Below are 24,935 nucleotides of genomic sequence, written 5' to 3' on the forward strand. Positions count from 1 at the left end.
TGATAGAAATATAGAATATTAAGTGAGTAAGTGATCTCTACAATAAAACAGTTTAGTGCACGATGTACAAAGATATTAATGTGAGGAGGTGCAAAACAGACAAACTAATTAACCTTTATTAACACATTAAAGAATACTTTAGGTTAAGGTCTTCTTTCAAATAAGAAAAAAGCTTTGGGGGTATCTATCTACAGAGAAATATTAAGTCTGATAAAGTACATAACGTCTAAAATATTGCTTTCCTGCAATGTTAACTATGTTGAAGCACTTATTTTAACCGATATTATACACATTAATTATACTCTTATGTATGTAGATACTCGTATAAGAAATGTGCAGAATATGACAGTTTAATGGTGGAGGTACACACATATTGATAGATGTCTTGTAATGCACTGTTGAGGAACCTGTGACCCAAGTTTTTCATTCATTGCATAACTACACCGTAGTTGTGTATATGATATGTCAATAAACCTTAGAAAATCTTGAAAATCTTGAAAGGGATGTGCAACATAGTCATTATATACAGTCTTTAATTAACTATTAGTAGAGAATAACGAGTAATGAATATACTTTATGGGGATCTGCAGATAAATGTTTAGTCTTCTCAAGCACCAACTATCAAATATCTCTCCTGATTGTTGGCACTTGTTGGCACAATCACCTTCCCTGAATTTTACTCAGGTGTAACTAAAGTCTGCTTTAAGGGTTGTTTATATTTCACATCATTAATCAGAATCTGCAAAGTAACTCAAATAAATGTAGTGGAGTAAAAATACCAGGTTAACCTCTGAATTGTAGCGGAGTAGAATTACAAAGTAACAATGAGCTGTCATGTGGGTATATATTAATGCTGCCCATTATGGATACAAGCGATGTTCACCCATTTAGTAATTAGATGTTTAATACTGTCAACTTCTAATTTTGGGAAAAACGAAAACGTCTTTTAAAACTACAATTCCCAGTAGAGACGTGCCATAGAGAACATGTTGCGAAACACAATAGCCAGCATGTGTAGTTCTGGGGGGGCGTTCGAGTCCAGTTTTGAATAGTCTGCCGTGGTTTCGTTCCATTTCAAAGAGCTTGACGCTCGGCGTAACCTTGGCGCACTGCCACTCCAACATCCAATCCCAGAGCTTGAAGATTAATCACGGGGTTTGTCGTAAAGCGGACAGGCATCGTCACAACAATAGCTGGGGATTGTGGGTAGTGTAGGCACATTTCAGAGAAAACAAGTTGTTTCTCAGAATTCAAGGGGAAAAACACAAAAGCATTGTACACAATTTAAACCTATCAATGTCGTTTAATTAAAAAAGGTAATCTGGTGTTTTTGAGTTCATGAGTAGTGGAGATATCACTGTCAAATCAATCGACAGTAAGGAGAATACTTACTTCCGGCCCGGGTGTACAATTCTCTGTTATCCAATGGGAATGGACGCTCACATTGCCTTTAAGAGCCGCCGACATAAACGGGTGCGGTGCTTCCCTGAGCGTTAAATACCGCCGCCGATGGGAATACATTGCAATCAGTTGAAAGCTCTTTGCGTCCGTTTATGAAGCTGAAGGAGCCTCGGCGCGTCACAACTGCACGCCACGGGACCCTGACCAAGCGTCGCTCCTGGACGTAGGGAGTGAGAGTGTTTTGCTATTTTTGTTCATTACTCCCAAATTAGTCCAATCCAAATAAGTGAATGATTACTTGCTTGGCATTCACTTACAATATGTTTTCCTTAGTTTTTGCCTCTTAAGAGGGTATTTAACTCATATTCTGTCAAAGCTAAATTGAGTCTCATTAAGCTCCAAATGAGGTGCAAATGATGCCACCTGGGACACGGTGGAACTAATTCCAAAGATCCCCCCTAATTGGCCACGGCCAGCAGGTGCCAGGGTATTAGGTCTTAGAGGACAGCAATCAGGTGGCTCTGTTTTTTCACTCAAATAGAGGAGGAAGATTGTTGTTCTGTATAATGTGATGGTTTTAATTACATGTTTGAAGAAGATCCCGATTAACCTAGTGAAAGTGTTTCTCATTTGAGTCGCCAGTCTTTATTTTGTCTGGAAAATCAACAACTGCATGCTGGTATGTAATTCCCACTTTACAGTATTTGCCAGCTAGTAAGAACTATCTTTGAACTTACAGCAACATTATAACTTGGAATTCACCCCTGGTGTCCTTCTGCCTGTGCTCACTGTATATTATAAAAATGCTTGCCATGTAGGCTGTGTTTACTAGAGATGAAAATTCTTTAGTTGGTGTTTTAGCTGAGATTATTCCTGTTCCAATGACGTATCCAAAATCCAGCCAGGTAAGAATTTCACTAACTCTGGCATAAAACTAGGGCCAACAGGGTGGGTGGAGGGGGTCTGGAGGACGGGTTTGGGCTGACAGCCCAGGGCCACAGCGGAGGACCCGGAAGGGGTCTCGGGTGGATGGCCCGGGGGCAAGGCAGAGTTCAAGGATGGGGACTCGGGCGGACGGCCCGGGAGCAAGGCAGAGTTCAAAAAGGGGGACTCGGGCGGACGGCCCGGGGGCAAGGCAGAGTCCAAGGTGGGGGACTCGGGCGGACGGCCCGGGGGCAAGGGGCTTGAGTCGAAACTACGGCTGCTGGGGCCAGGACTGAGGCTGGAACCATGGCTGCTGGGGCCAGAACTGGGGCTGGAACCATGGCTGCTGGGGCCTGTACTGGAGCCCAAAGCATGGCTTCTGTGGCTAGGGCTGCTAGCCTGGACCTGCGACTCCTTCTCTTATGAGCCTTTTGGAGGCTCCGTGGACCTCCAAAAGCCAGACGAGTTCCAGAGAACGACTCTTGGACAGGAGCAGGAACTGGGGCAGAAGCAAGGGTTGACTCCAGACGGAACACACAGATGCGTGTGGTGTCATAATGGGAATTGGGAGGCAGGGAGCCAGCATGGCTGGGGCTAGCAGGCAGGGGATAACACACCGAGAGGAAATCCAAAATCCAGCCAGGTAAGAATTTCACTAAATCTGGCTTCTCCATAGCCATCTGGTGTGCCTCGGCCAGAGCAGCCTCTCACTGCTGAACTCCAGACGCTCCCCTCCACTTATCAGAGCAGCCAGCCAAAGAAAAGGAAAAACTAAGTAATTCCAACTCAAAAGGATCTGCTGGGCCCATCCTTGGTTAGTTCCTTCTGTCAGGGTTGAGAGAGGCAAGCAGGACCCAAATGCAGATTAACAGAAAATACCTTTATTTCAAGGTTTAAAGACAGAACTCTTCCCAGTGAACACAGCCCAACAACAACAACAAGGAACTCACAAAGACTAACAGAAAACACAGAACCTAAATGCACACATGACTAATCAAACAAACAAGAGACAGGTGAGGAGGGAGGAGAAAACACAGGGGCACCAGGGCTGCAGTCGGATAGTTTAAAAATCAGCTCATAAATTCTAACCCTATCGTCTATTCCTTGACCTCTGAGTGAAACGTCACGGGGTTAAGGGATAGTGGATAGGAGAATTCAAAAGGACTTAGGAGAAGAGACTGCGGTACTTTAGAGAATCCGAATGCACTTTCACTATCCGACGTGTTTCTGATGCGCCAGCGGACGTCATTGTGTGCGTCTGCTGCTGTGGGGAAACCATGGAAACCACAGTTTTCTATACAGCGGACTACAACATGGATGTTTAATAAGAACGAGGGACTACTGTAAACTCATCTAGAGACTCTGCACCGTGCTCTGATGCTGCTGCTTTGCTTTATGAACGTGGACAACAGAGAAACATATTCTTCAGGACCAAAGTTGGAATTGAAATAAAAAAGGAAAGTGAAACTTATGCTCGTCACCCTCTCCCTCCGGTCCACATTAATACAAATGATCCCAATACGTATTATTGTATGAACTAAAGATATTAAAATCAATACAGATGTATTTATTATAAACGTTAGTCCTTAACATCTATCACTGTGTATATCACCATTCAAACATCTTTTAAAAGTTGAACAAACCCCACACAGCTCAGTAAAGACTGTGAAATGTTGACTTTATTTGATCATTTCAGTAAAAACTAACGTTCATATTTCTCTTTTTGATTATAATACTGATGAACGTTCAAAACAAAGCACTTTGGCAACTTACCACCTATGTTTTAAAATGCTTAATAAGCACCGTAACTTTCATGATATCATTTCTCGGTCATAATCGGTTGTTTCCGTGAACGGCCGACTGTTGAGTGACGGCAAATGCTGCGGCTGCAAGGCATTGTGGGGCAGCATTTTTCGCTTCTCCTGACGGTTAGGGAGGTCCAGTGGTTCCTAAGCTAAAGGAGGCTATAAAGGAAGTTTGAAACCTCCTTTCCTTTCATTCTCATCATTGTAGAGAATTCGAACGGCACTTATCATGGCTGCCACTGAGGGACTTCCGGGTCATTTCACTCCTTTAGGAAGGTTCCTAAGCTAAATGGACTATTCGACTTCAGCCCAGGTGAACACAATCGGGTAATCAGGCAGGAGGGAAAACAGACAGAGACCAACAGGCAAAACAGGAGGTGAACACTTTTCAAAATAAAACAGGAAACCAAAGACAGAAAAAGACAAGACAAAACACAACACAGACAGATCGTGACAGTATGGGATACATTGATTTGATACAAGCAAGTCAGTGTTTCATTGTGTACTTTCAACTACAGTATATGGTGCGGACCCACCGGTGGGCCCATCAAGCTCAGCATTCACTGCATTCACTGTGATGAATATAAAATAAGACACTGATACTGTTTTCCTCAATGAACATGTATTAGGCCTCTCCCTAAAGGGCCTCTCCCTCAGGGGCCTCTCCCTCAGGGACCTCTCCCTCAGGGACCTCTCCCTCAGGGGCCTCTCCCTCATTGGCCTCTTCCTGGTCTGTTGACTGTCGGTCAGGCTTATAGTCTGGATCGTCCTCTCTGTCTGGTTCAATATCCTCTTCATCTGGTTCAAAACATTTGTCCCGAGCCTCTCTGACAGAAAATCCCCTAATCGGTCGTCTACTCATTGTGTCAATGAGTGAAATGTGAGCAAGGCACAAATATAGCTGCTTGAGAGACAGTAAGGGAAGCACATTTCGCGCGAGAAAGTGAGAGATTTTTATTTCTCGAGGGGCACAGAGCTCGCACCTGTGAGAAGGTATGATACATTGTATCATACAGCGCGAGAAAGTGAGAGGTGTGTGTTCCATGGTGAGGTGTTCCATGCACATAATATACTCATACCCATTCATTTCCTATGGCAGTCAATTCTGACCAAAAACATCAAGGGTGTTTCACTGTTGAATAAATCACTAACAATTCAATGCAAGTGGTGATCATCAAGTGTACATGTGCAGAGGTCGTGTGGAGGATAACGTAAGGTCTTGTTATTGTATGAGAGGGGCACATTTAGTGCTTAACAAGGGAGACAAAGAGAGCATTCAAGTTTTTAAAATGTTCAGTTCACTCAGGTCAGTTTCTGTTTAAATAACACAATGTGTGGGGTATTAAATACATTATTTATGCAGCCAAATTTGTTTTTTATTACATTTTTTAATATTTGTTGTTCTTTGTTTCAGTAGCACATTTTTTTCCAGTAACTTAGTTTCAATTAATTTAATTACATTACTGAAAAAAAAACATTCCTTACAGCACAGTTTTGGCTGCAACACCGATTCTGATTCTGATTCTGATTCTTAAGCAGTGTCACAGCCCCCCCCCCCCACACATTGGTAATCGAACAGGATCATTTTGTATGTGATGGTTTGTGTCTGCAATAATAATCCCTTTTGATCAGCAGACCATATTCAAGTGGTTATGCAAAGTGTACACAAGTGTAACCACTAAGCAAAACTGTAGCCATGGTAACTCTCAGGACCACCAACTATCCTTACCATAACATGCTGGAGGAGCAATGAACTGGAGTTAAGTCAGATAGTTACATCAGCCCTCAGGTAATGTAAAACCATGAAAGAGTGTTTGTCCGTGCTGGGTTACTATATGACAATGAAACGGATGACACCTTTGTCTCCTTATGACACACTGCACTACACATAAGCATGCCTGAAGAACACTTTCTTTATCAGTTTTGTTTAATTTAAAATGACCTTTTCTGAGCAAATCTACAGATATGACGGCTGTAATACTTAATATACAGATAACCTGGAATTGGTTTGTGATACGAGCTATTGGAAGATGAGTTGAAATATTTCAGAACCACGGACAGCGCCAATCATACTAAAGGTCGATGGAGTCAAGAGTTGCCATGGAAACGTCAGGCTGCTTCAGGACATGAACCAATTACAACACAAAAGTCGCGCTCCCCAAAGTGTAATGGGATGTAATGACTGCTATTAATTTTCAAAGATCAAAACCACCATCATTAGTACCATCATCATACTGTATCATAATCTTTAACATGAATGCAGCGTCTGTGTTGAGTTTACTTAACACCAGCCGTATGAACCCCAACAGCTTCAGATGTTTACAACCATCTGAGGACAAGTGGACCCCGAGATAACATCAGCCTTCCAGCTCAGGTTACATAGCATGTGCATCATCTCCGATGTCATTTCCAGATGGTTATCCCTTGAGCAGATCTCTCAGCGTAAGTGGCCGGCGACAACATGCTTACATATTTAGAAAACTGCTGTTCCCAGACCTGTTCAGAGAAGATCAATAACAGGCTGGAGACTGACAGCGATTGATGAAACTGAGAAAGCTGAGGTTGTGCGTTTTGGGGGTTTCCCTTTCCTGTAGTGTGTATAGGTTGTTGTGCATGTGCATGGTCTCCAAAGGCTAACATCATTGCACACTGGGCTCTGGTTTCAGACAGAGGGTGAAAAGAGGTGCTGCAGCACAGGCAGTATGAGAAAAATAAAGAGCTTTTTGAACATTATACTAATATGAAACCTGAAAAATACAGTAGGATCCCTTGTAAAAAAAGACACAAAATGTTCATCAAAGGAGAATTAAAAAGTAGAACCTCTGATTTTTTTCCCATCATAAACTTGAAGAAACATTTTATGGATAGCAATGTTTTGTCTGTGGCTGCGTCTGAAACAGCTCGACAACCATCAGATGGATTGTCATTGAATTCTGTTCATCATTCAAGGTCTGGTTACAGCAGAATATGTTAGGCTGAGATATCCTGGCAACTGGATGTGCAAAGCCAATTCTGCGTCACCACAATATACCATAGCAAACTGGAATCGTGAATGAACCATGTATTTATAGATTCACATTCACAGTATACACAATGGTAAATATATTCTATGTACTGTATACATTCTAGAGAAAATATGAGATCAGAAAACATTTCATGTTAGACATGATCTGTTTAAGGGGACGATATGCTGCTCATGTTCAGGTTCATATCAGTATTTAGTTTTAGTGTCTCTCCTGGGACATGTCTCCATGCTTTAATGTTCAAACAGCTCTTTATTGTTCTCATAGCACCTCTTTTCACCCTCTGTCTGAAATCAGAGCCCAGTGTGCTCTGATTGGTTAGCTGGCCGGCTCTGTCGTGATTGGTCAACAGCTTAGAAACGTGTCGGTATAGTTAATAGAAGCACGTGTTACATATGTGATGTCCTTATGTTATGGAAGTAAACAAAGGAGTCCAATTAAGGTGTTCATAACAAATAATTTGATATACACTGTTATATTTTCTCAACTTACAAGAACAATAGAAATGTCTTTCAAGTATTTTTGTGAATTATTTTAAATGTACTTTAAGTAAAGATTAAGTTGGCATGGACACATGGATGGTTAGTGCTAGGGTGTGGGTGCCAGAATCAGAACGACCTTACAGAAAGTTCATTGTTAAGTGCTTTACAAGGTACTGCTGCATACAATAAACATAATAAGGTGGAATAAAAATACTGCAAAAGACATAAATAGAACTAGAGAATAGCACATGTTCTATAAAAAAACATAGGAATAGGATTCTGTGGGACATATATGGACTATATCACCTGCACATATAAACCAGGGTTAACATTAACAATGCCTTTTGGAATATCTTAGTTTTTATTTTCATGACAGAAATGCATAATAAAGTAACTATTGACACTTTTCACACATTGTAAAAACATCTGAATATATGTTACCTTATGCTGATGCATTTTATGTCAAAATGTGTTTTAATAACCTTTATATATATATATATATATATATATAGTCCTCTGGCTACAAGTCACTGGAGCTGGACAGGTATTGGTGCGATCTGTTGCACGGCTTTGTGACGTTGCCTGGGAAGAGAGGGAGCAGCCTGCGAGAACCTTTATTCAAGAGAACATCCAGGAGGACATGCATCTCTTCCATCAACATGTGATTTATCCTCAATAGTGGACACAACAATGGAGCTACTTCTGATGGAAAACCAAAGCCAGCCTTTCAACAACAGCAACACTGTGAGTCTGCCAAATAACCCTGTCCCGGGGATGGGAGTCGATAACTTTATTTCTCTTCTCATATTCGGATTTATTTTCATCCTCGGGGTGCTTGGGAACACCATGGTGATCACGGTGCTGGCGCGAAGCAAGCCGGAACAACCGAGGAGCACCACCAACATCTTCATCCTCAACCTGAGCGTGGCGGACCTGTTCTACCTCCTCTTCTGCGTGCCCTTCCAGTCCACCATCTACATGCTGCCAACCTGGGTGCTTGGAGCGTTCATCTGCAAGTTCATCCACTACTTCTTCACCGTATCCATGCTGGTCAGTATCTTCACGCTGTCGGCGATGTCCGTGGACCGCTACGTGGCCATCGTGCACGCCAGGAAGTCCTCTTCGATCCGGGTGGGGAGGCACGCGATCCTGGGAGTGGTGCTCATCTGGATCCTGTCTCTGGGCATGGCGGCTCCCGTTGCGCACTACCAGAACATCGTGGAGCGCGAGGACAACGGCACCTTCTGCTGGGAGGTTTGGCCGGACCACCAGAGGAAGGTCTACGTGATGTCCACTTTTGTTTTCGGGTACCTGCTGCCTCTCACCCTGATATCTGTGTGCTATGCAAAGGTGGGTGCGCATGAATCAGAGTGAATGGATGCGCATTAAGCTTAAGATGTCACCAGTAACATAGCAAAATGCATGGATGCAATGTTTATAACACACTATAATATTCAATTGTACTTTTTGTTCATTTTCTATTTTATACAGTTTTTTATTCCTGCACTTACTTGCACCATTGTGTCATGCACTATTTATGTATTGTTATATTAATGTCTAAAGAATATTACGTCTTACACTGTTGAAGGAGCCTGGAGCCTCTTCTTGTGTTCAAAAAGAGATAACCACAAAGCGATATTTAACTGAAAATACTAGGGAAATGTTTACTCAGAATTTTTCTTCCACACTTGCCCCTGCTATCACCTCAGTAAATGAGCTAGTAGATCATTTTAATTAAAAAATTAAAAATGTTATAGATGCCATTGCTCCAATTAAGGTAAAGGAAGTGACTGGGAAGAAAATATCTCCATGGAGAAAGGCCATGACCGTTAAAACAGAAAAAAGAGAATGTCGAAAAGCTGAACGCAGGTGGCGAAAAACAAATCTCCAGGTTCACTTTGACATTTATAAAGAGAGACTTGGCCTTTATAATTTGGAATTGAAAAACGCACGACAATCATTCTTCTCTGACATCATTACCAAAAACAAAAACAACGCACGTGCCTTGTTTGCTACCGTCGACAGACTAACTAACCCCCCAGTGTCAGTAGCCTCTGAATTTCTAACAATGATTTTGCCTCCTTTTTCACTGACAAAATTCAGAAAATCAGACAAGCAGTCAGTGCCTCTGCATCCAACACATCCTCACTCCCAGGTCGGCCTATGTTGACGTTATGTCAAGTCCCCTGCCGGCTTTTTCCAACGCAAGGGGGGGGGGGCCTTAGCGTCCATTTTCAACGCAAGGGGGGGGGCCTTAGCGCCCATTTTCAACGCAAGGGGGGGGGGCCTTAGCGTCCATTTTCAGCTTTCCGGGAGGTCCATGTGCTTCTATGGACGCTCATGGAAGCACCATTCGTTTGTGTCGACTGCCCTTAAAGGCAATGTGAGCGTCCATTCTCATTGGATAGCGGAGAATTGTACACCCGGAAGTAAATATTCCCCTTACTGACGATTGATTTTACAGTGATATCTGCACTACTCATCGACTAAAAAACACCAGATTATCCTTGTTAATTACACAACATTGATTGGTTTAAATTGTGTGCAATGCTTTTGTATTTTTCCCCTTCGATTCGGAGAAACAAATCTTTTTTCGGAGTAAAGGATGGCAGAAGACACTACACTACCCAGAATCCCCAGCTATCATTTCTCCCTGCAGAAAAAGAAAACATGGCCGAACTTCGTTTTATTCTGGGTGTAAAATGCCTATTTTAAAGTTAGTTTGGCCATTAAAATGCGTTTTGATGTCATTTGATGCGAGAAATATGAGTTGTTATTTCAGATTATGTGTGCAGTGGATGTACATGATCTTTAGTTTGCTAGTTATTACGAAGATTACTTCAGGAAATTGCGTCCAACGTTTTCATTGTTACCAAGGTGGTTGCTAGGGACGCTGCTATCGATATTATTTCTGTTATGTTGTGTAACTGTTTAATGGTGTTATCTTTATTGCTACCCCCTTCCCCGTCAATGTATAGTGTTGGTCAACAGCGCAAACATATTAGTTTAACAAAATCCGCATCTAAAGATACGTTATTTCCCCCTCTGCAATTCCAGTCTCACATCTCACAGCACATCGTCATTAACAAATACCGGAAACAGACCGAAAACATTTTTAAAAAATAAAATAATACCTTATTCCGAGTGTGCTTGCTTTTCTCTTTCAAAGTCATCACATAACGGCATTGTAATACACGGTTCGGCTGCATTAAATATTACATATCTGCCGTAGTTCTGTATTTATAGCCCTGATGAGAAGACAAACATGAGGAACTGAAAAGGTGACGTGGATCATAAATATATCAGCCATTAAACAACATCTTACATTTCTTTTCACACAATACGTCTCCTTGCAGTATCAACACTAATTCGGCTCACTTTTATATTTGATCCAATTGGTAGATAGGCTGTATTTACACCATAAAGGTGCACAGATGATATAAAGAGACACCTGGTGGTTAAAGCATGTTATTGAATTTCATTATTTTTATGATTAGATATTAATACGATCCCTATAAAGTATATTCATTACTCGTTATTCTCTACTAATAGTTAATTAAAGACTGTATATAATGACTATTTTGCACATCCCGTTCAAGATTTCAAGATGTTCTAAGGATTATTGACATATCATATAGGCCTACACAACTATGGTGTAGTTCTGCACTGAATGAACTTGGGTCGCAGGTTCCTCAACAGTGCATTACAAGACATCTATCAATATGTGTGCATACCTCCAGCAATGTTAACTATGTTGAAGCACTTATTTTAACTGATATTATACATAATGTATTATACTCTTATGATGTATGCAGATATTTCATCAATAAATAAAGAACACAGAATTGTTAAATATAAAACACAGAATTTGTGTGATTATACTAAATGATTTTCAAATAAACACCACTGCATATTTAACTGTTACACATGCTGATGTAACGCAAATGTTCCAACTTGGGATCAATAAAGTATATCTTATCTTAAGCTGATCGATGGCTACTGCCATATTTGCAAAATGTGCCTCTGAACCTTGACAAGTGCATGTTTCAGGCTTATCAATTAATGTAATGTAATGTAATGTTATCAATTAACAACAGGAGGGGTCACAAACATAAGTCCAGCTGTTAAATAAAGCTCTTCTGACCTTAGCTGGCGTGTGGGTATATATATTAATACTGCCCATTATGGGCACCAGTCATTTTCACCCATTTATTAATTATATGTTTTAAATGTGAGTGTTTCCTGTCCCCTAAACCTCCAGGGATGTACACAGTTTAATACTGGCAACTTCTTATTATGGGAAATACGAAAACGTCTTTTAAAACTACAACTCCCAGTAGAGACGTGCCATAGAGAACATGTTGCGAAACAGAATAGCCAGCATGTGTAGTTCTGGGGACGGGGTGGGGGAGGGGGGGACGCGGTGGACCCGTTCAAATCCAGTTTTGAACAGTCTGCCGTGGTTCCATCCCATTTCAAGTGCTGTTCGAGGCTCGGTAACCCTCGGAGCACACTCTCCAATCACAGAGCTTGAGGACTATCACGGGGTTTGTCAAACAGAGCACATGGTGTAGTCCAAACGATAGCTGGGGATTCTGGGTAGTGTAGTGTCTTCATTGCCTTTAAGGGCAGTTGACACAAACGAATGCCGTGCTTCCATGAGCGTCCATAGAAGCACATGGACATCCCGGAAAGCTGAAAATGGACGCTAAGGCCCCCCCCCTTGCGTTGAAAATGGACGCTAAGGCCCCCCCCCCCTTGCGTTGAAAATGGACGCTAAGGCCCCCCCCCTTGCGTTGGAAAAAGCCGGCAGGGGACTTGACATAACGTCAACATAGGCCGACCTGGGAGTGAGGATGTGTTGCTGCATCAGGAACAGCAAATGTGTTGTCTCTGTGTCCACTTAACATCAATTCAGACATCATGACACAATTCCATCAGATTAATGATAAAAACCTAGAGGACATTATACAACTTCTGAAATCCTCCTCCTGCTGCCTTGATATTATTCCAACAGGATTTTTCAAAGATGTTTTGCATTGCATGGCCTCAGAACTACTTCATATAGTAAACAAATCTCTTCACTCAGGTATTTTTCCACAGGCCCTGAAAACTGCAGTCATTAAACCGCTCTTAAAAAAGAATAATCTAGATGATTCAGTAATGAACAATTACAGGCCCATATCAAACCTCCCATTTCTAGGTAAAATCATTGAAAAAGTTGTTTTTCAACAGTTGAGTAATTTCTTGCATTTAAATAGTTGTTTCGATGTGTTTCAGTCAGGCTTTCGTCCAAACCACAGCACTGAGACTGCTCTTGTAAAGGTCTTCAATGACATCCACTTAAACACAGACAGTGGCAGAACTTCAGTGTTAGTATTATTAGATCTCAGTGCTGCGTTTGACACTGTTGACCACAGCATATTACTAGACCGACTGGAAAACTGGGTGGGACTTTCGGAAACAGTTCTAAATTGGTTTAAATCCTACTTAAAGGACAGAAACAACTTTGTTTCTATAGGTAAATACACATCTGAGTTGACAAATATGACATGTGGGGTTCCTCAAGGCTCCATCTTGGGGCCTCTTCTCTTTAACATCTACATGTTACCACTGGCTCAGATAATGAAGAACAACAAAATAAGTTACCATAGCTATGCAGATGACACACACATTTACGTAACAATTTCACCAGGAGACTATGCTCCAATTCAAACACTGAGTAAGTGCATTGAACAAATCAATGACTGGATGTGTCAGAACTTTCTCCAATTAAACAAAGATAAAACTGAGGTAATGGTTTTTGGAGCCAAGGCAGAATGTATAAAAGTTAGCGCTGAGCTTCAGTCTGCAATGTTCAAAACAACAGATAAAGCCAGAAATCTAGGTGTAGTCATGGACTCTGACATGAGTTTCAACAGTCACATTAAAACAGTTACTAAATCAGCCTACTATCACCTAAAGAATATATCTAGGATTAAAAGACTAATGTCACAGCAGGATTTGGAAAAACTTGTCCATGCCTTTATCTTCAGTAGACTCGACTACTGCAATGGTGTCTTCACAGGTCTCACTAAAACATCTATTAGAAAGCTGCAGCTGATTCAGAACGCTGCTGCTCGAGTCCTCACTAACACTAAGAAAGTGGATCACATCACTCCTATTCTGAAGTCTTTACACTGGCTTCCTGTGTGTCAAAGAATACATTTCAAAATACTGCTGCTGGTTTATAAAGCACTGAATGGTTTAGGCCCAAAATACATTTCTGACCTGCTGCTAAACTATGAACCATCCAGATCTCTCAGGTCTGCAGGGACTGGTCAGCTTTCTGTCCCCAGAGTCAGAACTAAACATGGTAAAGCAGCGTTCAGTTATTATGCTCCAAATATCTGGAACAAACTCCCAGAAACCTGCAGGTCCGCTGCAACTCTTACTACTTTTAAATCCAGGCTGAAGACTTTTCTTTTTGTCGCTGCTTTTAATTGAACTATTCATATCTTAAACTGCACTGTAACTTTTATCCATGTACTTTTTCTTGTAATGTTTAATTGAACTATTCATATTTTAGACTGCACTGTAACTTTTATCCATGTATTTTTCCTTAATGTTTATTTTATTAGCTTTTCTTTTTTAATGCTTAATGTCTTTCATTTTTTTTTTGTAAAGCACTTTGAATTGCCTTGCGTTGAAAAGTGCTATATAAATAAACTTGCCTTGCCTTGCCTTGCCTTGGGACCAGGGCCGCCCCTGGCCAACTTGCGACATTGTGAGATGCCCCCCCCCCCCACCGACAAGAGTGAACAATTTTTTTGGGGAAACAAAGTACTTTGCAAATATAATTCCTGTTTATTATTAGTATTATTATTATTATCAACACAGTTACTTTTGTATACAGTGAGGTAAATGGTAAATGTGCATGTATGTCGTTCAGTATGCGTTTACAGGTGAATACGTCTGCATTTCCTGCCAAATACTAGCCTCAAAAACATTACAATATAATGAATGCAAATAAACTACTTCTACTAATAATAATAATCATAATCAATTCAATAATATAAATACTATATTATTTTATTATAATATAGTTGTAATATAGTGTGCGGAGAACTGCGCAATGTGAGGCCTGCATGATCGGCCTGTAGGGACGGCCCTGCCTGGGACTAAGGGTTTTTATTGCCATAACTACACTGTAGCAATTGTGCTTATGACAATACAAAATATGAATCTTATATAAGCAAAACTGTTGCTTTGATCTCCATGAAAGTCATTTTTAATGTAATAATGTTGACTTTCTGTAACAGTGGTTTGGATTCGACAATGACACATTATCCGCCAAGACATGAGACCTTAAGATTCAAAAGGGTTGAATCATCTCTGATAGTTGGTGATGTGTTGATGAATTTTTTAAATGAGAAAATAACCAATTCAAGACAACACCCTTTACCTTTTATTATATTTGTATTATTGCAGGTTTTAAACCATCTGCACAAAAAGCTGAAGAATGTGTCTAAAAAGTCAGAGCTCTCCAAAAAGAAGGTTGGTGACAGTTTGTTTCTTTCTCCATCTTCAACATGCTATGCAATTAATTATGGTTCAATTGAATAGGTAAAAACAATGTGAACATGCTTCCCCGATGTCTGGGGGTTTAACGATGGATCAGGCTGTGCAATGGTAGCTGGAAGACAAGTGTGCACAATGCTCACTGAAAAAAGACTGTATACATAAAGATAACATATCTGAATATATTATCTCAATCAATTATTTAATTTGTTTGAATAAAAAATGCCATACATGCTCCAGCCTCTCAAATTTGAGGATTTGCTAATTTTCTTACTCATGATGGTAAATCAAATACTATCTGGTTCGGTCTGGCAGTACACAACACTTGGCAGACATTTGAAGATGGTGCCTATAGGATTCGAAGCAATGCAGTTTTATAGAGTAAACGATTAATTGAGAAAGTGATTGGTAATCTATAATAAAATTAATTGTTATTTGCAAATACTAACATTCTGCTCCTTGACAGAAGCCTCGTGAGAAGCGACCTTGTGTGAAAACTCTTGTGAATAAAATGTAGTTATTAAAAATAGCATTTTCTCATCTTTGATTTGACACTGGACTATCTACTGTATAACAAAAACTAACTGTAATTATATGACTTCCTGCTATGTTAGCATGTGTTTAAGGAAGCCATGAGAGGCAAATGACAAAATTGTTATTCCGTCAAAACATTGTGGTTACCAGTCCGATACACAAACTGCATTTATATTTCAATGACAGTATAGGTGTGAGTTCCCATCTAGCAAACTATCAAATCTGTAGCTTACGGTCTGGAAGAAATTTCAACCCAGCTGAATCCAACAAGAAAAGCAGAATCAAAATTCAACTAAATAGAGTGGTATAAATTAAAGTTAGGATACTGTCAAAATATTATATTTTTACCTTGCAACTAACTGGCAACTAACAGTCTTGATCGCTGAAGAGATACCATGTGATCCTAACACCGCTATACTATTGGCTCACAGGCTTTGTTAGCAACTCCACTGGTGACAACCACACGTCAGGTACCTAAAACAGGACTTTCATTTTGGGCCGTGCAACATTTTTAAAATAATTAATTAATCTGTGTGCAATAAGTGAGAAAATAGTGTTTGTTGTTGTTGTAGTCCTCATTTCAATCACAAGAGGCCAAATGGATCCCTATTCCCTACTACCCCAATAGGACTAAAAGTCTTAGTGTTTTCTTCTAAGTGATTTTTTTCCCCATTACATTTAAACACAGTGTACATGTATTGATATGATTTCAAATACATATTTATATAAAAGAAAGACATGATATGACACACAATGTTTGCCTTCTGTGTTGAAGATCATTTGTGTTATCAAGTTAAGTAACAATACTTGAGTTTTGGCTAGAAATGTATTTAAATCTTATCCATATCTCTACTGTACATTGTGTGAAGAGTGCATGAAGACAATTAAAAACTAACCTGACCTAGATCCAATACTTTTTAAAGTCTCTTGTGGCGAAAATGAGTTTTACAAAAACCAACAATAAAACTGCTTTTTTTTCAGGTACTTTAACTGATGGTAAACTCAAAAAGATTTCCAGAGAACGCTGCTTTTTTGAGAAGTTGTTAATAAGTTGCAACATCTGTGATGGAGCAGTGAAACATACAGTATGTGGAAGTGCAAAAAATTGTAGTTCAACAAATGGCCACCATTGGGTACTAACCATGGGTAACGTCACATATATTACACCTTTATTGTATACATTCTAACGCTCTCAGTCACAGGAGAGAAAATAATTTTGATTAGATATAGAGAATGCATCACATTAACACTAGAATTTGCCTCTTTGGGCTACATATTACTGCTTCTACACAGACAGACAGTTACTTTTGATAACCAATCATTGTCCCCGCAGACTGCACAGACGGTCCTGGTGGTGGTGGTGGTCTTCTGCCTGTCTTGGCTGCCTCACCACATCGTCCACCTGTGGGTGGAGTTCGGCTCCTTCCCCCTGAACCAGGCCTCCTTCGTGTTCAGGATGGTGGCTCACTGCTTGGCCTACAGCAACTCCTCCGTCAACCCAATAATCTACGCCTTCCTGTCGGAGAACTTCAGGAACTCCTACAAGCAGGTATTCTGGTGCCGCGTGCCCAGCAAGTACCCGAAGAGCGGCCCCCGGGAGCTCCGCAGCAGGATGGAGACGGCCCCCTCCCCAAACATCAGCGCCACTTACAAAGCTCATGACTCTCAGACCAGCAAAATGCTCTGATATAGTGTTTGAGAGCATCTTCAGTGTTCTGTAGATAGTGTATTGAGGGAAATACGTATATGAGATTTAAATAAATACTGTCCTGATATAATATATATACACATTTCTTTTTGAACATTCTGTAGACCAGTGTTTCTCAAACTTTTTCATACCAAGGACCACTTAACCAATAAAAGAACACTCGCGGACCACCTAACTCCACAATTATCCAAAATCACATCGTTTTTCTAGAACAGATTACAAATTGCCTGAAAGTGGTACAAACAAGTGGCAATATGTGTGATGAAGGTGTTGCGCTGGGCTATATCATGCAATTGAAAATGAAACTTAAGCTCTCCATTGCGGAGATATTCCCGTGAGAGTGAGGAAAACTTAAATTCATTTATTTATTTCAAATGTGAAATTTTACCAATATACTCACGGACCACTTGGGGGCGCTCACGGACCACCAGTGGTCCGCGGACCACACTTTGAGAAGCACTGCTGTAGACAACTTAGATTGGGCCACAAATCCCAATTGTTTGTAAAGTAAAATATATATGTTATGAATAAGGAGCTCCTGGTGTCAGGCCCTTCTCCTGCTGAGCTTTGAGAGAAAGAACTATATAACATAATATGTGGTCTGTAAAAATGATGATGGATAAAAGCCAACATTTATGTGGACACGTCCAAATCCTCTCTCCAGAAACACTCTTTTTACAGCCTTATGTGCAGGTGTTGTCATGTACCTCTGCAATATCTAACAACTAGGTGTATTTCCCAATATATTAAACTATTATTGCAAAGACGTGTAAAAAGATAATTGTAAGTGCCAATGTTGAAAATATTATATATTAATGTAGCTGTTATAGGACCTTAAGTAAAATTCCATTCCTGTCACCAGACAAAAACCCACATAATGGATGACTAAACATTACGTTAAATGTTTTTTGGGCGTAAAATAGCTTTTTGTGGTTTACCTTTCCTGTAGAGTGTCATACAGGTTTTAATTTGTTGTGAATGGTCTGCAAAGGTTTCAGCACCAAATTTGTAATTTGTAAAGAAAATGTTTTTTCTCGCCTACGATTATTAAAGAAAGAAGGAAATTCTAAATTGGGTTTAATTCAATAACAGAAAAATCAATACCAAATTGTCCGTTAACAAAACTCTTACACAACTTCAAGTACTTATCTAGTTATATGCTCACTATTTCCAATGCATTTTCTCCAAAACGTTACTGTTTAAAACATCACCACATTACCAGCCTCACGCCTGCTAATGCACACTAGTAATCGTTAGCTTTTACAAAAGGGTGTTAAAGTGTTTCACGTGAGAAGTGTGCGTGTAAGCCACTAGTTTTCTGGTTTTGCGTTCTTCTTTTTCACCGTGGAGGCATGCAAGACACATTTTCCTTAACAATTTGAAGTAAAGAGGGGAAGATAATGATCGTTTTGGGGTGGAGCAGCATAGAAAAGAAGAGAATGTACAGTAGCAGCCATGAAGCTGCTCAGAAAGGCCTGAACCTTTTTGTGCAAACAGTGAAACTGTCAAGGGCTGTCAATAATCACTTTCAGTTTTTATTACTTTCCCTTTCTTGAGGCTTATTCATTGCAGCCCTGAAGAACACACAATACACGTTTTCTTTCTAGGGCTCATCAGGAGATGCCTCTGGTGTGTCAGAGTTACTATGTACCATGCTCTATACCAGAGAACATCAGGGACATGTAAATAGCAGTGCAGCATTGAAATGGTGGCGCAGAATCTGTCTCCAAATAAAACTGATATACACAGAATGTTCACAAAAGGAAAATAAATGGAGTCAATATCAGTGTTTTCAAATCATAAGAAATTTCAAATGTTGTTCTATTCCTCTTAATATAACCCCACCCAGAGTCACACATGCAGATGCATACCTCAAACTTTCTGTATACTTTTGAACTTTTGCCATTTCTGTAACCTTATCTCGAATTGTATAAATGTTTCACTTGTTTTCTTGCTTTCTTGCTTTCTATAAACAAAACTGCATAAGCCCATTTAAATTAGTGTACGATATGTTTGTTAGTGATGAATTAAACAAAGCGTGGGTAAATAATATATATATATATATATATATACTGCAGGCTACATGCATGTGGCTGTAATCAGTAATACGGTACATTTTGTCCGGATGTTATCAATGTGCAGGTTTACATGGCTCTCTGATCTGCACAGATACATATTATTTCCTGTTTACCCCCAAGCCTGAATTTGATTAAGATGACTTTTGCAAACAGGTAATGCTAAGTGTTCCTCTCCACCCCCTGCAGCCATAACCATGTACTGTGTATTTATATTACAGCAGCAGCACATTGCATACTGCCTCAGGAGGCCGGCAAGGAGACAAAAGTGATTTACATATGTATAAAGGATTTTATGTAAAGCAAGATGGGATTTCATGTGAAATGTGATTTATTGTAATGAAACTGTTCGTATATTGTCTGGTGAGGTGTCTCTTTTATTCCAGTTCACTACATTAGAAGTCAAAATGAGTCTGATTTTGATCATTCATTTGCACAAGACATTCTGCTGTCATTGAAAGACCTGTGAAGGATAAACATGAGCTGTACAATTCCTGCTTACAGTGATCTACAAGCAGCCAAATTATGAAGCAAGCATTATTTGTTGGATTTTGAAAGCTTTTTTTATTTTACACAAACTCAAATGTGTGTCTCTCCAATACATCCAAATAAATATGTTAAAAATAAGAGTTTTACCAGTTGACAGAGCACACATATTATAATTTTTTCTGGTTTTCTTCTGGATTGTCTGATGAATTTGCAAAATCCTGATGAATAACTTCAACTGTTTTCTAAATTAAATGTCATGTCTTTAAAAACGTAATTACTAAAGTACTTAATTTGAGGCCTTTTTAATTCATTTGGCAAATTTGGGAAATTAAGGATATAATCTATTTTATGTCCTTTATTCTGCTATATTGAAAACATTTAATGCTACTAATAAATATATAAATAAATTAATAAATATATGAAATAAACTCTCACTGTATTAACAGGTAGGCTAATACTGGGCCACGGAAATGGCTTCATATTGTTTTAAAATGTTGCGATTACATGTTACCTCACAGCGCTCCTTTTTAGTCAAAACATTGAAATCTTATAGATAATTTATGAAAAGATCCTGCATTTTATATCGCTTAAAATCCTAAAAATGCTTTTTAATATATTTTGCTCCATTTCAAGATTCATCTTTTTCATTGTTAACACATGTAAAAAAAGAAGCTTCGATAATGAATGCTATCTTTATGGGTAAATGTTAGCATTATTGTACCTCTACTATACATAGTAATTTACATTTGCATTCTTTATTAATCACTGATGTAATGCACCACCCGGCCAGCAGCAGGCTGAGTGACTCAAATCAAACACACCCAAAGTGTTTGTGATGCTAACATGCTAACATACTCATGGTGGAACTTTTACCCAGAGCTGTGGACTGGTTTTATTTTTGACTGATAATGAAGGAGCAGAGAAACCTGGAGTGGACTGAAGAGGATAGAGACTCACTGAGTGACGTCAGACAGGTACACAAAAAAGGTAGGCCTATGTCTGCTCGCTGTGTGAATATTAGCACTTTTAGGCCACTTTGCTTACATGTGTGTTTGTGGCTGCAGCTGTGAGTTTAATTAAACATCCGTGTTGTTGCTTTGCTGAGGGCTTAATTCTGCTGTTTATTGTATCAGAAGTGAGACTTTCTATCTAATTTAGGTGTGGCTGAATATTGCTTCATTCCCCAGCTGTGGTGCACCTCAACTTTTGAGCTCTTGTTTTAGTTAATTCTAGAAACTTCAGTGAGGGAGGTGGAAATATATAAATAATTAATATGTATGCCCTACAATACTGCACAGTTTAATCCTGAGCAACTCAGTGTTAAGTAAATTAACTTTATTTAATTTTGTTGGGCTTGTATGTAGGACTGCTCGATTTTGGCAACAATCATAATCACGATTATTTTTGGTCAATAATTGATATCACGATTATTAAAAACGATTATCCATTTACTTTGAAAACATCCATTTATTGAAAAAGAAAAATTTGAACAGTATGTTTTTAACAGTTGATTACCCTGAATTTTAAGTATAATTAAACTGAAAAATCAAAATTACGTTGTTTTCGTAATCGTTGCAAGCCAAAATCGTAATCGAGATTAAAATGCGATTAATTGCACAGCCCTACTTGTATGTTTCTATTACAAACTCTTCTATTACATATTCATAAACCAATTCACATTATTACCCCACCATCCAAAAGGAAGTGGTATTGTAGCCAAAACAACACAAACTGTACAGAATGAACAGAATTTGAGAACATATCTGACTTTAGGCGAGTATATCTTCAGCCCTGTTATTGTGAGCTGTATATACAGAGCTCCTGGAACCTGTATTGACACATTTACAGATAGGATAGAAACTTTACATTACAAAACATTATGTTTATCTGTGGGGATTACAATATTGACCTGTTCAAATACCAAAAAAGCATATAATGACAGAAGACTTCATCAATACATTGTACAGTATGGGTTTGTATCCTAAAATCACCAGACCTAGTAGAATCACTTCTCATTCTGCTACATTAATAGACAACATATTCACAAACATTATGGAAAACAATACAGTAGGCGGACTATTATATAGTGATATCAGTGATCATTTACCTGTTTTTATTGTCTATCACTGCAGTTCTAAGAAACCTAAAGTCGCCAGCCATTTCAAATACAAACTGAAGAAAACATAAATGCATTTAGGAAGGACTTACTAAATCAGAATTGGAGGGTAGTATATGAGAGAGACAATATTGATAAGGCCTAATGATACATTTCTAAAAAAAAAAAAATCACTTTATGACAAAAACTGTCCTGTCAAACAATGCAGAGATAGACAAAAATAAACTCGCAGTGCATGGATCACTAATGGCCTAAAACATGCCTGCAAAAAGAAAAATACACTATGGAGGGAGGCGTGTGGCGCAGTGGACTAGTGCGTAGGTGTTCGGATCAGGGTTCAAAGAAAAAAAAACATAGACACTGTACGAAAATATAAAAGCAAATCCTCGACCGATTGGAATAATATTGATATGATTATAGTAAAAAATATTATTGAAGAAATTGCAGAACCATTAACACATCTTTAAATTCCCTAATAAAATGAAAATAGCAAAAGTTATACCATTATATAAAACTGGGGATAAACACTATTACACACATCACAGGCCTGTTTCTTTGCTCTCCCAGTTTTCCAAGATCCTTGAAAAGGTTTTTACAAAAATTTCAAGGAAACATTTCAGCTTTTGGACGACAGTCAATATGGATTCAGGAAAGACAGATCAACATCTATGGCACTAATGGAATTAAGGGAGCAAATAGCAAACTGCATGGACAATAAAAAACAAGCAGTGGGAATATTTATAGACTTACAAAAAGCATTTGACACCATAGATCACAACATTTTACTGACCAAACTGGAACGGTATGGCATTATAGGGGTGGGATTAGACTGGCTGAGAGATTATTTAAGCAACAGACAACAATTTGTTGAAATAGGTGAACATAAATCAGAATACATGAACACAACTTGTGGAGTACCTCAGGGATCTGTGTTGGGTCCAAAGCTGTTCATCATATACATCAACGATATTTGCAGAGTATCACATATATTTAAATGTATTTTATTTGCAGAAGATACTAATATTTTTTGTTCTGGTGACAATTTGAAAGAGCTAATGGAAGTGATAACAGCAGAAATGATTAAAGTAAAACATTGGTTTGATAAGAACAAATTATCATTAAATATAAGCAAAACAAAGATTATGCTATTTGGAAAACATAAAACAAATCTTCAGGTGCAATTAATACTAGACAACATAAACATAGAAAGAGTACATGTAAATAAGTTCCTTGGTGTGGTTTTAGACCACTATCAGCTGGAAACCTCATATCATCATGTAAAAGCAAAACTGGCTAAAGGCCCTGACACACCAAGCCGATTTCGGCCATCGATGAGCGTCTTGTCGCCCTACTCAGATTGGTGTGTCCCGCACCGTTGTGTATTTTCGGTCGTGCCGACACCTTCCGCTGCCAGCAGAAATAAATCACTCTGATTGGCTATTCAGCTTAGCGAATCAGTGCCTGAGAAGTGAAACGGAAGTGAGGTACGCAAACAAACGATTAGGCACACACGGAAGGCTTCTCAATTCTCTAATTTCCCCTCCTCGACTCCTATCCTCGACTCCTATCCTCGTGTCTTAGTCCCGCCCACAGCAGATGCGAGTGGAGGAGTCGAGGAGGGGAACCGAGGAGAGGGGAGTGGAAACAGCAGGCGCTTAGAGAAATGAGAAATCCTCTCCTCTGAGCAGTCATTTTAAAGAGACGTCCATTAATGATGACAGGAGGCACAGCAGCCCTCTGGGGGTGTTTCTCAATGTCGAGGAAGGCTGCTCCAGAGCCACTATTTCAAGCATACTACATCATCGAGTGCCGCCGAAGGACTGTTCCAATGTCCAGCATACTTGGAATTCTACCGAGGCCGGCGTACTTCCTAGTGGGAAATTTCGAGGCTGCACATGTGTAGACTCCGCGGTCTTAAAATCCCCACAATGCTTTGCGCACGGGCCAATTTCCAAATCTTTGGCGGAAATCACGCTCCATTTAAGGCGGGGCCTCGCATATGACGCACACCTGTTAGCCTGTTCCACAATTCTTCGTTTTCCGAGGCTAGGAAGGATTCTTGCCTCGCTTCTGAAGCAAGTGACTAGGAAGACGTGCTACCAAGCAAGCGTCCTGAGAAACACCCTTTCTGTCTGATGGACAGATGTGTTCATGACGACTTATATATTTACTTTTAATTCATTCACAGTGCGGTATAATGAGACAATAACAGGCTACAGATGTGGACACATACACACACATATTATATAAATAAATATATACAATTTCAGAATCAAACAAGTATGAGAGCACTCTCATAATAACGTAACACAATCAGAGATATAAAAAAAAACGGCTCGTTCGCGACCGACACATCACTATCATATTTCCATATCTGAGTTACTGTGTGGAGATTTGGGGAAACACTTACAAAACCAACCTACAGGGCTATAAGAATAATCAATAATGTTGGATATCTTGAACACACTAATTCATTATTATTGAAGTCACACACACTGAAGATTCCGGTTTTGTTGAATATATAAATATTATTATGAATATTGATAAACACTGTATTCTAACCATACGATATTCTGTTTTTCACATTCGTTATTTTGTATTTGTTTTTTGAATCTGTTCGAAATAAAGATGGAAATTAAATGAATTATATAACATTTAATTTGTAATGTATTTATATAATGTAGCTGAACATTGCCCATGTGCTTGAACATTACACTGGCCGGTTTATCCTACACAGACTTTTTTTAATTAATTTGGGCTATTTTCTGGTTAATTCTAGAGAAGCTTCACTGAGAACGTTAGTCATATATTAATACTT

At 39.3% G+C, this 24,935-nt stretch overlaps 1 protein-coding gene across 1 annotated transcript; it reads left to right on the top strand.

Moving 5' to 3' along the window:
• The first annotated feature begins 8,325 nt into the window (after positions 1 to 8,325).
• galr1a (galanin receptor 1a) lies at positions 8,326 to 17,416 on the top strand. The gene is made up of 3 exons (XM_034093917.1): positions 8,326 to 8,985; positions 15,106 to 15,171; positions 17,063 to 17,416. Exons 1-3 carry the CDS (start codon positions 8,326 to 8,328, stop codon positions 17,414 to 17,416), a joined length of 1,080 nt encoding a protein of 359 aa, XP_033949808.1.
• Positions 17,417 to 24,935: the final 7,519 nt, after the last annotated feature.

Source organism: Pseudochaenichthys georgianus, chromosome 11 (assembly GCF_902827115.2).
Source record: "Pseudochaenichthys georgianus chromosome 11, fPseGeo1.2, whole genome shotgun sequence".
Lineage (NCBI taxonomy): Eukaryota > Metazoa > Chordata > Actinopteri > Perciformes > Channichthyidae > Pseudochaenichthys > Pseudochaenichthys georgianus.

Excerpts from the sequence above, each read along its gene's own strand:
- galr1a (XM_034093917.1), top strand. The coding sequence starts at position 8,326 with ATGGAGCTACTTCTGATGGAAAACCAAAGCCAGCCTTTCAACAACAGC. Across the intron at positions 8,986-15,105 it reads TATCTGTGTGCTATGCAAAG|GTTTTAAACCATCTGCACAA; the intron begins GTGGGTGCGCAT and ends GTATTATTGCAG. Across the intron at positions 15,172-17,062 it reads CAGAGCTCTCCAAAAAGAAG|ACTGCACAGACGGTCCTGGT; the intron begins GTTGGTGACAGT and ends TTGTCCCCGCAG.